The sequence below is a fragment of the Miniopterus schreibersii genome, assembly GCF_964146895.1.
Source record: "Miniopterus schreibersii genome assembly, chromosome: 10".
Taxonomy (NCBI): Eukaryota; Metazoa; Chordata; class Mammalia; order Chiroptera; family Miniopteridae; genus Miniopterus; species Miniopterus schreibersii.
In genome coordinates this window covers 2,919,299-2,935,641 of record NC_138110.1, presented here as the reverse complement: position 1 = coordinate 2,935,641, position 16,343 = coordinate 2,919,299, and the positions used below count along the sequence as shown (strand labels likewise).

General features: G+C 57.7%; 1 protein-coding gene across 1 annotated transcript in view; it reads left to right on the top strand.

Moving 5' to 3' along the window:
* The first annotated feature begins 2,282 nt into the window (after positions 1 to 2,282).
* The window catches only part of PHACTR3 (phosphatase and actin regulator 3), a 114,541-nt gene continuing 100,480 nt past the window's right edge, over positions 2,283 to 16,343 (top strand). Inside the window, exon 1 of the mRNA XM_081149409.1 lies at positions 2,283 to 2,827. Within this exon, the coding sequence (XP_081005535.1) occupies positions 2,713 to 2,827 (115 nt within the window). The 5' untranslated portion in view covers positions 2,283 to 2,712. The remainder of the gene's footprint in view (positions 2,828 to 16,343) is intronic.

Here is a 16,343-nt window from a genome sequence, read left to right as displayed (position 1 = left end):
TTTGTTAAAGTACATAAAGGGTGTCTCCCCCAAAATGTATGCACACTGTAACAACTAATAGCTCAGTTTTGAAAATGAAAGGCATTTTAATAAATACTGCCCTTTTAATTATTCAGCGTATGTGTACATTTTTTTGAGGGACACTATATTTTAAGAAATAATGTTTGTTGTCACTCTTGTCCTCTGCCTCCGCACCCCCATAAACTCCGAGCAAATGCTGAGTCCTGGCCTTTCTGTGCCTCTACGCCCTGGCCATGCAGTTTGGGGGAGCCTGTGACTGGGGACTGCAGTGTGGACCGCCTGAAGGACAGCAGTGGTTTTAGGTGGAGCACAGACAAGGCAACACAGAGCATTGGCTCCCATAGAAAGTCCTCTCTGTTCTTTGTCCTGGAAACATTAAGAACACATCTGTTTGGTGTCTGGATGTCGGAACTCCTCTCCCTCCCCTATTCAGCGTCCTTTTTAACAAAGTGGAGCTCATGGTGGACTCCCCCAGTCCGCACTGTGGTCCTTCCATTGACAACCGGGGGGCGGCCTTTCTGTTGCTGCATGTTTACACGCTTTTAAGTGCAAAGAGTTGGTTTAAAGAAAATGCCCAAGTCAGGAGCGGTGTGGGTGGTGAGTAGGGAAGGCCACCAAGCTGAGGACGGTGAGTGAGTGCAGACAGCTGGTGGCCACGGGTGCCACCTTCCTTCTCTTCTCCTCCTGCAAATGCCCCTGGGCTGCCCTCCCTACCTTGCTGGCCCGTCTCTGCACCTGCTGCTGGCTGGGTGAGCCAAAGCCTTCTCATTGAGATGCGGGAGGGTCCATAATGTGAGGCGGTGGCTTCCGAAACCTCCCTGTGGGGCCAGATCTCAGCAGGGCTGTGGAGCTCAGGGCAGGGGGGCTGCTGAGGACCCTTGGACAGACCCCGGGCTGGGAGCATCGAGTGTATCCCCACCCTGTCACAACCTGGCTTGTGACCTGGCAGGTGCCCTCAGCGCCCTCGTTACCCTCATCTGTCAGATGGGGACTGGTCACTCACACCAGCCCAGGGCTTCGCAGGTCACCACCCAGCATTTGTGGATAAAATGTATCGAGTAAAATGTGCCGCTAGTTTTCTCTTTGTTGTTTCGCTGCATTCATTGTCAACTGTCCTTAAATGTTTTTAGTCGTCTGTTGGTGTGGTGGTGACCACTCCTGGCACTGCCTGCCTCCTGGAACACCCCTGGGAGGTGTTTCTGCATTGTTCGCAGCCGGATCCCTGTGCCTGGTGTGCTACAGGCTCCCTGAGGCTCTCCATGCATATTTTGAATGATTGGCTGACTGACTGATTGAATGAATGAACGAACGCTTTCTCTGGAGGCGACGGCTGCGGAGCCCAAAGCTCTGTGTGGAACAGCATCCGCACTATTTCCCCGCTTCGTGGTCCTGTGTTCGGCCCTTCGTTGGGGTTTCACCTGACACTACCAGGGTGCTCCTCCTGGGCCACAGCCCTGCTTTAGATGCGGTCCAGATATGAAGGAGCCCCCCGGGAAGGACGCGTCCCTTTCCCCTAGGGTTTTTGAGGGGCTGCAACAGGGTCGTGTCACCACCTCTGCACACAGCTGTGGCCTCTGCCCAGCCAGAGACGCGGGCATCGCCTGCGTGTCCCCCACACCACCATCTGGAATTGTGAGCCTGGATCATTGGCACCTGGGAGGACACCTCTGTAAGTGGCAGCCCTAGAGGGTGTCACCTCCCTTGCCTGGCCCATCACTTCATCAAGGCGGCCGGGGAAAGCCTCCCGGGAAGGCACCGTGCGCCCCTCCCGCCTCTCCTCCCAGGCTGGGGCTGAGCGCCCGGCTGAGCGCGGGGGGAAGAAGGGGTAGGCAGTGCGGAGGGGCTGAGGGGGGCGGGGAGGAAGCTGGATGGGGGTGCTCCCCCCATGGTGGAGCCTGGGCATGGGGACCCACTGGCCCTCAAGTCCCCAGGAGAGGAAGGGCCCAGGAAGCCAGCTGCCTGGCTGCTGGGGAGATTAGCCCTGCCTCCAAGGGAGGCGCCCTCAGGGTCTCCTCCCCCCTTGGGGAGGGGAGGAAGAAATAGGTGGGAGCAATCTGGGTTCCTGGGCAGCTGGGCTGGGGCGGGGGCTCATAACTCAGGGCGCAGCCCCACCTCCCCCGGGCAGCGGTGTGCAGGCAGGTATTGCGACCCCTCCCCACCACCACGCGCCTTCTCACTCCCCTCTCCTGACGTCATGCTCCTCGCGTGGCATGATGGGAGAATCCTAATGTTTTCCAACAGATGCTCCAAGAACAGCTTTCAGATTAAAGCAATTGCAAGAGCAAAGATTCTTCATTTTTCCTTTCATTCTGGGGGGTGGGGGGTGGGGTGGGGGGAGGGAGCGCCCTTAGAAATTCCCGGACATCACCCCTTGCCCCAAGCACGCAATAAACACTGACAAGAAAAAGTTTTTATTTCCTGGTTCAACTTTTTTTTTTTTTTCCTGGAATACAGACCGAAGAATGGGAATAAATGCGAATAAATAACAGAGCGAGGCCGCGCGCCGGGATGCGGGGTGCGGCGGGCTGCGGCCGCGAGGCTATTGTCTCGCCGCCCTGAGCCCCGCGCGGTCCTCCGCGCCTTCCCTTCCCCGCTTTTGCATTTCGCTCTTTAAAAAGGCGCCCCAGCCCCCTGGGCAGTGACCTTGGCCGCCTCGGATGCTCTGATTCTGGCCCCCGCGCCCGCCGGGCCATGGCCGCGTCCGAGGACGGGAGCAGCTGCCTCGTGTCGCGGGGCCGCTCGCAGAGCGACCCCAGCGCCCTCGCCGAGTCGCCAGCCGCCTCCGCGGACGCCCGGGACACCCCAGGTAACGGCGGGCGGGGGGCTGGGCGGGCGGCGGGCGCGCTCCCGGGCGCCGCTCCGCGCCCCGCCTGCGTTCGGGGAGCCCCGGCCAGACCGCGCGCAGGCTCCGCGGTTCGCAGGACCCGTGACGCGGCCGGGGCGCGGGGGCCCCTTTGTCCGGGGGGACCGTTTTCCAGGGGGAGCCGGGTGCTCGGCGCCGGCCCCCGAGGGGCTCCCCTTCCTTGGGAGCTGGCCAGCCGGGGGAGGAGGGCAGGCGGGCGCGGAGCTCTGCCCTCCGGCCGGCTCAGGTGGCCCGGGCCCCGCCCCGGCCGGGCCGCGCCCCGGGGCCGCGAGGGGCTCCCCTGGGCGCGCAGCTCCGCTGGCCGCGCACCTGGGCCCCGCCCGCCGCCGGGACAGGTGTGCGCCCCGAGCGCGGGCGGGAGAGGGGCGCGCGCCCCACGAGCCCATTCCCCTAAATTGCCCGGACGTCGTCCGCTCCCCACCCGCGGCAGCCTCGATTGTTTAGGTGATAAATCTGGTCACAAAGGCGTCTGTGTGTCTTGATTGATTACTTTCCAGAGAGGAAGAAAGGCCTAATAAAGCAGGAGGGGGGTGGGCTGTGCACGCCTCGTCACCATGGAGACGCGGGAAGCAAAGTGATCATTAAATCCTTTCTCCACCAGAAGGCAATTTTCACTTCGCAGGGAGAAGTCAGCTCTGAAATGCAGCTTCAAAAAGAATCAAAGCTGTGTTCCCGCATCAGCCCCACAGGCCCAGGGCCGGGGCTCAGAGAAGTGCCATCTCCTCCCAGACCCTGTTTTGACAATAAGTTGTCCTGCCTCCCTGGGGAGCGTGCTCTCTGAGCGGGGACTCCGCTCCATCCTGGTGGGCACCACAGTCAAGACAGCCCCTGGGGCTGGGTGAGCCGGGTCTGCCCTGGGCCACCCCTTCGGGGAACACAGAGGGGCTTTCTGGTCTAACCACAAAGAAAGACCCATTAGAGGCAGCTCTGTGGGCACCAGAGCCCAATTTGAAATTTTAAACAATAAACCCATTCAAGGCTTGCACGATTTCTTTGTTAGGACTGTTGACACTGTATCATTCGGTCAAACTAAGGTACCAGCCAGAGGAAATCCCTGGCTTTTCTCTATCTGGGAGGCCAAGTTCATTTCCTTGGCGTTTCAAGCACAGGCTGCCCTAAGCAGACCCTTAAGGCTTTAATTAATCCTTGTATTAGGACTCGGGGATTAAGCCCTCGGCACTCGTGTTGGGTTGGTGTTTCTGTGTGGTCGACGCATGGCCACGATCGTTCCAATTATGGAAGCCGAGTGGCTCATCACGAGCGAACCTTCCTGGCTCCTTTTGTCTCCCTGGCAGTCAAAGGAAGCAAACCCGAAAGGGGAAATGACGGGGAGTTTGGCTTTTTGGTCGTCTGTGAGTTGATGCTCTGTGGGTGGGACGGAGGGCCCGGCAGGTGGCTGGTTGGTTCCTGTCCACCAGGGGAGAGGCGGAAGGGGCCTGGATGCGGTGATTAAACGATGCCGGGGGAGGGGAAACACCTGAGTTAACCTCTGGGTCAAAGGGTCAAAATGGGACCCAGAGAGATGTCTGAGCGGTCGGTCTCCAGTATGTCTAATTCTGTGAGTGGTAGAACCTCACCAAAAAGCAGCCAGCCATGAAGTTTTCATGGATTGTGTTAAGCAGAGGAGTTCTGGCAGCAAGAGTCAGAACCTGCATGTTGGAAGCTTGAAGCGGGAGGGCTGGACAAGGGGAGCGTTTTCTGCCACTGCCTTGCCTGGTTGACTTGGCCCCTGCTTGCATACCTCTCTTGATAGGGGACTCACTTCTTTCTGGTGCAGTTCATGTTTCTCTTTAGGTATATCTATTTCAAGATTCTTTTTCCAATGGCTCATAAGAGTCTGCTGCCTTCAGTCCCAAAGGGAAATTCTGATGTGTGTTACGGGCTTTCAGATTCTGGTGTTTTAGGCCAGTTATCGCACCACCCTGAGTAATTTCTTCACCAGGCTGAAAAGCCCCAGTTCTTCATCCTGCTCTCCCTTTGGGGTCTCTTTACCTGTCCATTGCTGCTCTAACGAGCTACTCCTGAGAATTGAAGCCAGTGCACCAGCTGCGGGTCGCTCAGTGCAAGGGCAAGTGGGAGAATCAACTCCTTCCACCTAGATTTTATATTTTACAGAACAGCCCGTGGTGGCACTTATCCCTGCCCCCACATGCATTTTAGTGCATCGGTATCCTCAGTAAAAACTCACATTCCCAGGGGTGAACTCCGACCCCTTCTCTCTCAGAGGTGGTGTCTGGGACGCCTGGAGCGGACAGGCACCGCTGCACCTTTCACATGTCGTATCTACCTGTTCTGGGAAAAGGCATCTCAGAAAACAGGCGTGAGCTCAGGACATCCGGGTTCTTTATCTGCGTCTCTGCTCCTCACTGGGTGTTGGAGTTCCCGCCACACGCTATTTCTCCAACTTCCTCTCTCTTTTAACAGCCACGGAGTTGCCCAAAGAATATGTTTTCACGGTTTAGCTATTAGATATTTGTGTTGTTTTTGGTCTTACCCACAACAAGCAGCAAGGTGATGATTACCCGGTGAGCTTCCTTGTGCTCACCTGTGAATCTCCTCCGGGGCAGGCCCCGGGGGGTGGGATGTCAGGTCACGGGGGACCCACAGGTTTTATTTCTGTGATATCGCCTCCTCCTGGAAAAGGTGCCAATTGGCACTCCTTCCAGAGTCTCTGAGGGCACCCTTTCTCCAAAGCCTTGCCAGTACCTGAGGTCATTGATCTGTTTTTTTCTCGCACAAAGAGTGACAGATGCTGTCTCATTGTGTTAATTTGTGGCTCCTTGATTGCTGGTGAGCAGGAGCATCTTTTGTGGCCTTACTAGTATTAGTGATGAAACCCTTCAGTGGCCATGTCTGCCCGTGGACCGTCGCAGGCATGAACGATGTTCCCTGCGGGCCGGCCTTCCTCTCTCTGCATCGCTGCTCCACTGGCAGTTCCGTTTGCACCTCTACAAGGCTCTTCTCCGTGAATCCTCGCTGCTCCTGCAGCAGGAGCCCCACTGCAGGTCTTCGCCCAGGTTAAGGCTTGACAGAGGGGGGCCGCGCTCCGTGACCTCGCCTCCTTCCCAGGAGTTGGCGCGCACCGGGAGTATCGGTTCCTCTCTCCCCATTTGTTGCCAGGCCCTGGGAAGGCTGCCTGTGCCTCCCCACCGTGGGCCTGGCCTGGCCTTGGTCCAGCAGAGAGGACAGCCTGTGACTCCTTGTCTAATCCCCTGCCACCTCTCAGCCCCTCCGTCTTGTCCCCTCATGCCCCGGCCCTGGCTTTGGTGGGCTGTCCCCCTGCTCCCTGCCCCCCTGCTCCTTTCCCTCTTCCTGGTCATCACATGGGGAGACCACAGGGCCATCCTTGCTGCCCCCTCCCTCCACCCCCAGCCGTCTCCCTGGGGTGTCTCCCTGGTTCCAGACACCAGGAGACTGGGCCAAGGGCCACCTGAGACAGCTTTTCAGAACATTTCTGTGCGCTGTTGCGATTTGCCTTGTCAAAGATTCCGCGCGGGAGGGTCTGATGCACAAGTAGGTGGGGCAGGGCCTCAGCCTCGCACGGCTGACATTGGGGCGTCCTGTGCACTGTAAGGTGTTTAGCAGCATCCCTGGCGTCTGTCCACCACATGACAGTAGCACCCCAGCCCCTAGTTGTGACAACCAAAGATGCCATCAGACCTTGATTGCCAAGTGTCCCCTGGGGGCTGACCTGGGTCATTCGGCACTGGCTCGGCATGTCCGTGGAGGGTCTGAGAATGAGCTTTTCCAGCAAGTCACCGGGCGTAGCTGATGGGGCCGTCAGGTGACCGCACCCAGGGAACTACTGGGCCCAGCCCTCAGCCATGGCCTTGGGCTCTCTTCTGACAACTTCTGTGTCTGTGTGTCCATGTGAGTCCCGCCCTCACCTATCGCCGCTCGAATGGCATCCCTGCCAGGTGGGTGATGGGGGAGACCCGGCCCCTCCATCAACAGCGGGATCTTCCCAGCTCTGTTCCTCAAACCTTCCCTGGCTCCACAGTCCTGAGTTCTGGGGATCTCCCCGCCCCTTGCGGAGTGTCTACATGGCTTCATTAGTACGGCTGTGCACTAATTACCTTGTCAGCTGCTTTGGGGTTATTAAAAACAAAAGCTGGATGCTCAAACTTGAGTGTTTTCTGATGGCAAAGTTCTGCACATTCATTATAGAAAATGAATGGGTGCTTTTGAAGTTTCTGTTCCCACCCCCTTCTCACGCTAACGGACACAGAAGGCAGTGACAAGGGACAGCTTTGTCCCTGGGACCCCCCCCAGGTGCCAGGCATGAATGTTTAGCATGAGAAGGCCAGCGCCCACCCCGAGTTCCTCTATATCATGTTAGCGAGTTTCCTCCTCTCACTGTCCCTCTTTGAAGTGGCCTCACTTTTGATTTGACGACGAGCCCCTTCTTGTGTCTCCCTCAAGAAGTGCTGCCCGGCAGGGGCCACCAGCTGCCTGTGGCAATTTCAACCTAAGTTAAATAAAATCAAGTCCTTTTCTAACAGGCCACATTTCCAGTGCTCAGTAGCCACACGTGGCAGGTGGCTGCTGTGGCAGACAGCGTGGATCTAGAACACCCCATCCTCACAGCTGGCACGGTCACCCTGCTCCGGACCTCAGGCCCCTGAGGACAGGGCCTTGCGCACTGAGGTTCTGGCTGAGCTGGGCTGTGGAGTGTGGCTGACATGGCCTTGGCGCCGTCCTCTGTAGGCCCTTAGCCCCCCTCCCCCTGATAATCTCACGCTCTGAGGGGAGATGCCCTGCAGAGACCTCTGATGCCTTTAGTAGCTCCATCTCTGTTCCTAAAGCTGGAGCAGCAGTGGACCGGGATGAGGGGAGGCATGGGGGTGGCCGGCGGTCCATCCGCCCCGCTCCAGCTGGCTCTGTGTTGGCCACGCCGTCAGCCCCCTGGCAGCATTTCCTCCACCTGTGAACTGTGGGTCAGGACCTGGGGACCAGCCACGGGGTCCCTGCTCAGGAAACAGTGATGAGAGCAGAGGCAAGGGGACTCCATTCCCATCCTGAGTCTGGCTTGCTGTGTGGACGGCTGGCTCTGAGGGCCTCTTTCCCCCCAGCCTTTGGCTGCTGACCTTTGTGATTTTTCTAGGGCCATTCCTGCCCCCACCATCTTCCTCCCTGTCCCACCCGGATCTGTCCTCCTCAGATGCTGCGCCTTGCCCAGCCCTGCCCCCGTCCCCTGACTGCCACCCCGCCAGGGTCCCCTCTCTCCGAGTTATTGCCCTGGCCCTGTAGTTATGGGGTAGCTCACTGTTGGTCTCAGGGTTCGAATGTGTTTCATTGTTTCACTCCTACGTGTCAGCTTGGTGAGCACTCTTTGGGAAGGACACCTTCTTGAAGGACGCAGGTGGGCTGTTTTAACAGGGGGCCTGAGGAGTGGCCCCAGCCTTGGCTGCAGGTGTGGGTGTGGGTGTGTGGAGGGTGGGGATGCCCTGAGCCCCCACCAGGACTTCCACTGGGGTGGTAAATGTCACAGGAACAGAGGCAAAAGGGCAAAGCTTGGAGATAATCGAGGCGTATCAGCTTTGAGAGACTTACTGCTGTCGGACCTGAGAGCTGGAATCCATCCCACGAGCTGTGAAAGTGGTTAACACGGGGTCCCCACTGCAGGGCTACGGGGCTGGGATTCCTGCACACGGGCGAGTCAGGTTGTGGGACTGTTCGAGTCGAGCGGGTCACCACCATGTAGGATGCAGACCCGGTGGCCGGATGGTCCTCTTTCAGTAGATACGGTGGAAACCCACGTGGCCAGCCTCACAGAGCTGGAGGGCTGGGAAATGAGCGACGCTGGGTGGAATGTGCTTGTCTTTCTGGGCCACCATATTTCCTTTTCTCCAGTCTTCCTCTAAACTCTTAAGTTAGGGTCCGAGGGCCAGAGGGTCAGGGAGGCTGAGTAACCCTGCCATGGGCACATACGTATGACCGGGGGACTTTGAATCCACCCCTGTGTGCTTCACCCACACCTGGGTGCCCCGCCTGCTCCCTGCCCCGCCCCACCCTGTGCCCCACCCACTCTGTGCCTCGCCCACCTTGTGCTGGCCTCACCAAGCATCTCGCTGGAAGGCCACGTGTGCTTTAGATGACTGCGTTTCATCCCATCCCCGCTTTAAGCAATCCATCCCACAGAGGTATACATACCTAGCACATGGACACAGACATGTCCTTCTGTTCCCCAGGTCATTTAACTAGAATGGCCGCTAGAGCAAGATTTATTGATTGAAAGTCAGGCAAGGTGATGGCAGAGAATCTGCCGTGGGCAGAGTTGTTGAAGGTCCTGTCTTTAATGTTCTGGCGCCGGTGTCTCTGTTTGTTAAAGCCGGTCGCTCGGGTGTGTAGCTTGGCCACGCCCCTTATCTAACGGGCATGTGACATAAGTAGACTTGACTTTGGTTAGTTGGCAGCCGTGAGATGAATCTGCCAAGAAGCAGGGATGGAGGGAGGGCGAGAGCTGTGGCTGCAGGACTGACAAATGCATTTATTACACTTGTTATGCACCTGTTTTACATGTGACACTGTGTCAGTCACCACTGGTCTCAATACTACTACTGAGCTACACTGTTAGTACTTTATATTTTGTTTGCCTACTTCTAGAAGGTTGTGTCCATGTACGGAGGAAATTTTTGCCTCGTTGTAATCACCATCTCAGGGGATTTAAATAAAGTCAGGAAGATGTGCCCAAAGTGATGCTTCCACTCCCCTTTGGCAGGAAAACATTGTCTCGGCAGCACCGGCTCTGGGGCGGCTGTGTGTCTGCAGGCGCATGAGCCGGGGTGACCTCAGCTCATCCGTCAGCGGGCCTGTGTGCAGAGCGCCGAGTGCTGCCCATCGGGGCCGTCTCAGCCCCCGGGTGCTCCGAGCGGGGTCCGCCCGGCCCTTCCTTTATTTTGCTGTTTATCTTCCTGTGTGACCAGGGATAGCAAATGAAGACGGTTTACAGTGTTAACGAAGGGTTGGTGGCAGGCATTGAAGTGTGAAGGGCGCGGCGTGGCAAAGCCCCAAAGGTGGTGCAGGTTTCGTGAAGTGGGGGTGCTGTGGCCATGGCCGTGACCTTGCGAGCCTTCGGTTCCTATTTGTTTATCTGATGTGCTAAGCATCCTGGAAACTCACAGTCTGATTAGGGACACACCATCTTGACAAGTAGGATGACAGGGTATATCTGCAGTAAGTGCCACCCTGCTCAAATTGTCCCCTTCTGCGCTGTATCCAGTTCATTCTCTACCAGGCATGTCTGGCTGGCGCAAAGCTCCAGGCCTCGGGTCTGCAGCAGTGAGTGACCCTCCTCTGGTGCCTGCAGGTTGACGGTGTCGCCAGTCCTGTCCAGATCCAGGCTGGGCTCAGCCGGGTGGCTCGTCTCCAGGGACACCTCATCCTCCCAGGCCCCAGCGATGTCATCTCGTGGCAGTAGGAATGCACAGAGCCTCTTAGGGCACAAGGCCTCATCCTATTAGAGAGGCACGTGGACCAGTTCAAGGCCAAGCAGAGGGAAATACACTCCTCCCCCCTGGGAGGAGCAGGCAAGTCACCCGTAGATACAGGAGGGCTGGGGAGCCGGGGCCTGGTGCCATCAACGTCCGCACAGCAGGCTTGTTGCCCCTTGTAGCCTGGGGGCTCCCAGGGTTCAGAGGTCCCCTCAGATTCATATTGGACACTCCTGCTGCCTTTCACATGGTGGGGTCTTGATGTTGGGAGCCCAATAGACAATGGATGGAGGGCAGCCGGCAGGTGCATGGATGCTGCGTGCATGTCAGACTGCTTGGGTCTGTGTGACCTCAACAGACGCACCTGACATCTCTGAGCTGTAAAGTGAGGGCTACTCGCCACAGGACCTCCCTGGAAGGGTGGCCGTGAAGGTCAGGTGCCTGCAGCACAGGGAGGTCCCGGTAACTGCGAGCAGGTGCTAGCGATATCCTATTGTTAATGGAGAAGCCACCACTTCTGGCTGTGACAGTGGGAAGCTCTGGTCCTGTGCAGTTCTGAGACTCCCAGAGGCCCACGTCTCCCGCTGGTATCCTCTTGATGCTGAAAGAAGGGTCCCTCCTGGCCTGAGTGCACACCGCCAGGTGCAGTTGGCATCCCCGTGGGACCTCCCTGCCCTTCCCCCTGCCGGTGCACAACGGGGCTGCTCTCCAGGCACTGTACCCATTTTCTAGTCGGGGAGCGGGGCTGCGGGGAGGCAGGGCGGAATGTGAAGGGCGGGTAATAGGCCCAGTGAAAGGCCAAGATTGAAGGCTGAGTGAGCCCCACCTGGGACACGGCTGTGACTGCACTGAGCTGAGCAAGGCTCCCAGGCTGCTTGGGGTGGGCTTGGGCTCAGGAAGGAGCGAGCCTGTGGATGGCAAGGCTGATAGCCTCCCAGCTTTCACTGTGGTTTGTCCCTAATCCTCACAAGTAGCTGGTTACAGAAATATCAAAAGATGTAGGGATGCTTTGTTTTATCTAATTTTTTTAGCAGGAAGGGTGAACATTTAACATACAACACAGAGCAAACGAACAGCATTTCCTCGGCTCCCGTTGGCTGGGCAGCCTTCCTGAGGGGGAGCTTGGGCTCCTAGCCCTGGTGTCCCCTGGAATCTAACGAAACGTGTCTTTTCCTTAAGATAATTATTGTAAACAGCATTGGCATTTTAAGATGCCAGTTTTCTTTTAATAATTTTCTAATTCTTTCCCACTCTCTGGGAAATATCTCTGTATCTTTTCCTTGGGGAATTTGTGTTTCCACCGCTCCGTCCTCAGCTCCAGGGCAGCCTTGCTCATGGTGGGTGCTCAGTGAACACTGGTTTTATCTTGAGTACACAGCGATGACACCCAGCAGCCCCCTCTTATTCCTGCTCGTGTATCCCCATGAGAAAAGTGTAATTGAGGGGACCCCCCCCAGCAGTGACAGAGCCTGGTGACATCAGGTGAACTGGCCACGCCCTGTGGGAAATTCCGGGAGCAAATGAGCAGCCAGAAGGGCAGGAGCTCCGAGCGAGACTTATTAGTAATAGTGTTTGCTAAAAATAAGCCTGCAGATTTGTTAATAATTGGCCTCTGTGCGGGTTTTAAATGAACTAGTAGCAGTTTATTCCAGGAGGAGATGAGCGCAGAGCAGCTGTCCTCTCCTCAGAAAATATCCCCCCCTCCTCTTTTGCTTGTCTGTCTCCGGTTTCTGACCCTGGGCGGGGCTGACGTAGCCTCTTTGGCCAGGAGGCTGTGGGGTCATTTCTCCCATTAGCACCTAGGGGCCCAGTTAACATTTCTGGGGTGACATCCAGGAGCCAGTGCTAGTTGGAGACGGGGAACCTGGGTGAGAAAAAAGAAGTCACGCCAAAAGTGGACGGCGTACACTCAGCTCAGTGGCTCTTCCTCTCCCCCAACCCCCCCCTTCCCACCCAGCACACTGAGCGCCCCCTCTTTCCCCAGGTGTGATGCCAGACACAGGGACACCAGAGAGCAGCGACATTGCCCTGTCCCCGTGCAGTAGTCTAGTGGGGCTGGGCTTTCAGGAAGGGCTGGAGCTGGTGGATGTCATGTTGGAAGCTTGAAATTGGCGCCATGGAACTGGCAGGTGTCCATCCCCGTTTCCCTCCCCCACCAGGTGGCTGCTGGAGAGGTACCAGGCCGCGGGCATGAGCTGGTGCCCAGGACCTCCTCCCACACGGCGTGGTGGCCAGAGCACGGGGAGTCAGTGCCCCTAACCCTCACCTGGGGGATCGGGCTAAGGTCCCAGCCTCCCCACTTTGGGTGGGCAGTTCTTGGAGCTTGTACAGAATCCTCCCCCCCCCCCAGTGACCTTAAGAATTTGAGAATGTGCAGCAGTTGGTTGTTTTCCTCTCTCCCCCCACTCCTCACTGACTCCTGCTTTCTGGCATCTTTCAAGTAAACTGCCTGCTCTTGAGTCCACCTCGAGCTCTGTTTTCAGGGGATATCAAATCAAAACCGACAGCAGTAAATCCAGAAGTGGTGAGATGTCGCCACAGGCTGGGTATATTGGGAAGGAAGGGGTGTGTGTGTGTGTGTGTATGTGGGGGGGGGGGGTCAAAGATGACCTGAGGGTTTGGCCTGAGCACCTGGGAGAGGGAAGCTGTTCTGAACAGTGATGGGGGCACCTGGACATAGCCAGTCGGGAGTCTGGCAAACCCACACTCCCATGAGGTTCTGGTCCAGAGACCTGTCAGATACCGAGTGGAAACAGTGTGTGGGGTTGGGAGAGGTGTATATAGACATCTGGGGCCAGTCAGGGTCCCCCCTGGCACCTGTGATCCAGCTGTGCCTCCCTGTTTAAGGAGTTCGAGCTGTCTCCCCCTTCCTTCCTGTCTCTCTCTCCTGTTTATCTTTCCTTCATTATTTACCTACCGATCAATCATCTGTGTATCTATATCTGTCCACCTATAATATCTACATATTTTTCTATATCTACCTGTCTACTGTCTATCCCCCCACCTATCTACCGATCATGTGCCGCCCACCCGTCACTTGCTCCCCCACCCTCTCCAGCCTTCCTGCCCAGTTGGTGTTGCCCCGCTTCACTGCCCCAGGCGACAGGTGAGTCCCTCCTCCTGAGGATCTGCTCAGAGGCTTCCAATTCCTGTGAGCACAGCAGCCTAGTGTGGTTGGGGACTGTGCTCTCTCAGGTCCTCCCCAGGGTTTATTTACACCCTGCACGTGCCCTGGGGGAGGTGCTGAGAAGTTGGGATCCCTGCCCCTGGGGGGCCCAGTCCCTGTCCCTGGCTGGAAGAATGGGCCAGTCACGGGGGGCGACGCCCCTCAGCTGCAGCTGCTCTTCTCTTGCCTCCAGGCAAAGGAGGCTTTGTGCTCCTCAGGGACAAGCCCGCCATTGAGGCAGGCAGGGGCGCTTGCTCGGGGCTGTGGCTCGGGCTGGGCTCCCCCCCCCCCCCCCCCCCCCCCCGGGGAGAAAGCGGACCCTCAATCTCCCGGGCTCTGCTGAGCAGATGAGAACACGGGCTTTGTGGCCTCGCTGTCGCCCGAGGGTGGAAGTCCAGGTGTGGGTCAGGAGGGGGAGTGCAGCCTCCTCCCTGGGAGGGGAGAGTCCAGGGAGTGTGGTCTCCAGCTGGGAGGGGAGAGTCCAGGGAGTGTGGTCTCCAGCTGGGAGGGGAGAGTCCAGGGAGTGTGGTCTCCAGCTGGGAGGGGAGAGTCCGGGGAGTGTGGCCTCCAGCTGCATAATGAATAAGAGGAGGACCTCGGGGCCAACGCTTTGCGGGCCCCTGTGCTCAGGACCTCTGGTGTCCGGGCGGAGTGTGGGCCTGGGCTGGGGCCCGAGACTCCGCCTTTCCAATGAGCGCCAGGGACCTCGGCTGCAGGACTGGCCCCGTCTTCTGTCCCCACCCCCACCCCACCCAAGCCCGCTGCCTCCCCTCTCCAGTGACAGGACCAGAGTCCTTGCAGGGCTGTGGAGGGCAGAGAGGGGACGGGAGCGCTTATCCAGGTCCCTTGTTAAGGAAGGAGGGGTGAGCACGGGTGGCCAGCTGTTAAATTTGGTGAAATAAGGGTGTTTAAAAACAGAAGGACAACAAGGAAGAGATAAAGGAAACACCCGGTTATTACCTCCTAGGGGAACTGGAATTCGGGCCCAGAGCGTCAGGAGGCTCCGTGCGGCAGGGGACCCACTGCCCTCTGCAGTGTGCGCAGCCAAGGACAGCTCGCTGCGCTGGCCTCCTCGTGCGGGGACTCGGGAGTGTCACTGCAGGCTGGCGCGGATAGCCAGGCTAGGGTTGGGGGTGTGGACACGGGGACTTCCGTGTCCTCGGAGATGTCCTCCTGTTCCCAGAACCCAGTGCAGCCTCTGGTGGCCACTCTGTCCTGTCCTGGGAGGAACAGCCTGGGCTGAGCCGAGACTGGGAGCCAGGGTGCCCTCCTTTCTGCCCTCCCTCCCCGCCTTCACCCTGGGGTGCTGCATAGGCTCTGGCCTCCCATCTGTGAGCCACGGGCATTGCTGACTTGGTTTCCCCCGTTCCTGAGCCTCCATCCCAGGACGTGCTGGGTTGAGCAGCAAGGCTGGGGGACCGTAGGAGCACACTCCTTTTCCTCACGGGGCCCCTCCTGTCTGGTCGTGAAGAGCTCTCCCGTCTCCCTCTGTGTCCCTCTGCTCACCGAGAATGGCCCTCGGATGACATGTGACTTGTGTGACACCGAGTCTATGCCAGGACCGCAGTAGGAGCTTTGAGAAAGGGGTATTCTCTGTCCACTCGGAGGTCACGGAGCTGGCGGGGTGTGAGCCTGGGTGCTGGTGCCGTTCCCCACCCACTCAGGTGCGCCTGCTGGGAATGGAGCTGTCCCCGAGAAAGCCGAGCGAGCAGGGCGCGAGGGCCGATGTCCCGGCGGGGAGTCCAGCCGCAGCCCCAGCTGTGTGGGAGGCTGGTGCGCCCGGAACTTCTCTGTTAAATGAAGGTTCCCTTTCATGCTTTCGCTGGTTCCCATCGGTGCTCTGCCACCCGCCACTGAGAGCTCTGCTCGTCGCAGGCGCAGCGAGGAAGCACGTGGCTTTCCCAGATCGCAGGACTAATGGAACCCAAATGCCACCTACATCCCCCACATCACACTCTCTCCTTCCAGGCCCAGACCCCATCCTGGGGAGGCTGCAGAAGATGACCCACCTTCCCCCTCTTCAGGTTCTGCCTGTCTGTGGCTCCTGCAGGGTTTTGAATGTAGTGTGTCCTTGCAGGGCCGTGGGAGTTGATGAGGGGTGGAGGGGACATCTGTGGGTGACCTCTGCTGCTGGAAGGGCACGTATGACTCCCTGTGACTTAGGGGGTGCCAGCAGTTCAGGCTTTTTCATAAAGGTGGGGTTTTGCTTGGATACTTTTATATTGCCTGGGCTCGCATGTCCTGGGGGCTCTGTAGGTCCCTGAGAAAGGGATTCTGAGGAGCTTCTAAGAACATACTTAATTTTGGTAGTAAGCCACCCATGCTCACAATTACTCCCCCCGTGGCTTCCGACTCCGGTTCCTCGAGCAGCGTGAGGTGCTGGTTAATGGATCACACGATCAATTATTTAGAACATGGAGACGGGAGGTTCTCACAAAACCAGAGATTTGTAACAGATTAACTAATAGGTTCCTACCTTAATTATCATTTTGAATTTTCCAAAGAATATTTTCTCCCAAACCACTCAACTGTATAAAGTTATTGGGAAACATCTAATTTTTACATTATTTCTTTGCCAGGTTGAAATACTATTGTTCCTATCATTCTGTAGCTGTTCAGTTCAAAGCTTTGGGCCTTCGCTTTATTTTCTGTGAAATACCTCGAGTGGATTCGGCCTCTGTGAGCCCACGGACGGGCTGACCACCCCAGGTGACGCTTTCATCCCGAGGGGCCAGAAGCCGACAGTGAGTTTCACCCCATTCTCACGAGCAGCTGCGGCTGTGGGTACAGTGCGGCCTCTAGGCTCAGGGCATCCAGCGTGGCGCTCAGCCCTCCGCCGGCTTGGTTACTTAGCCTCTGA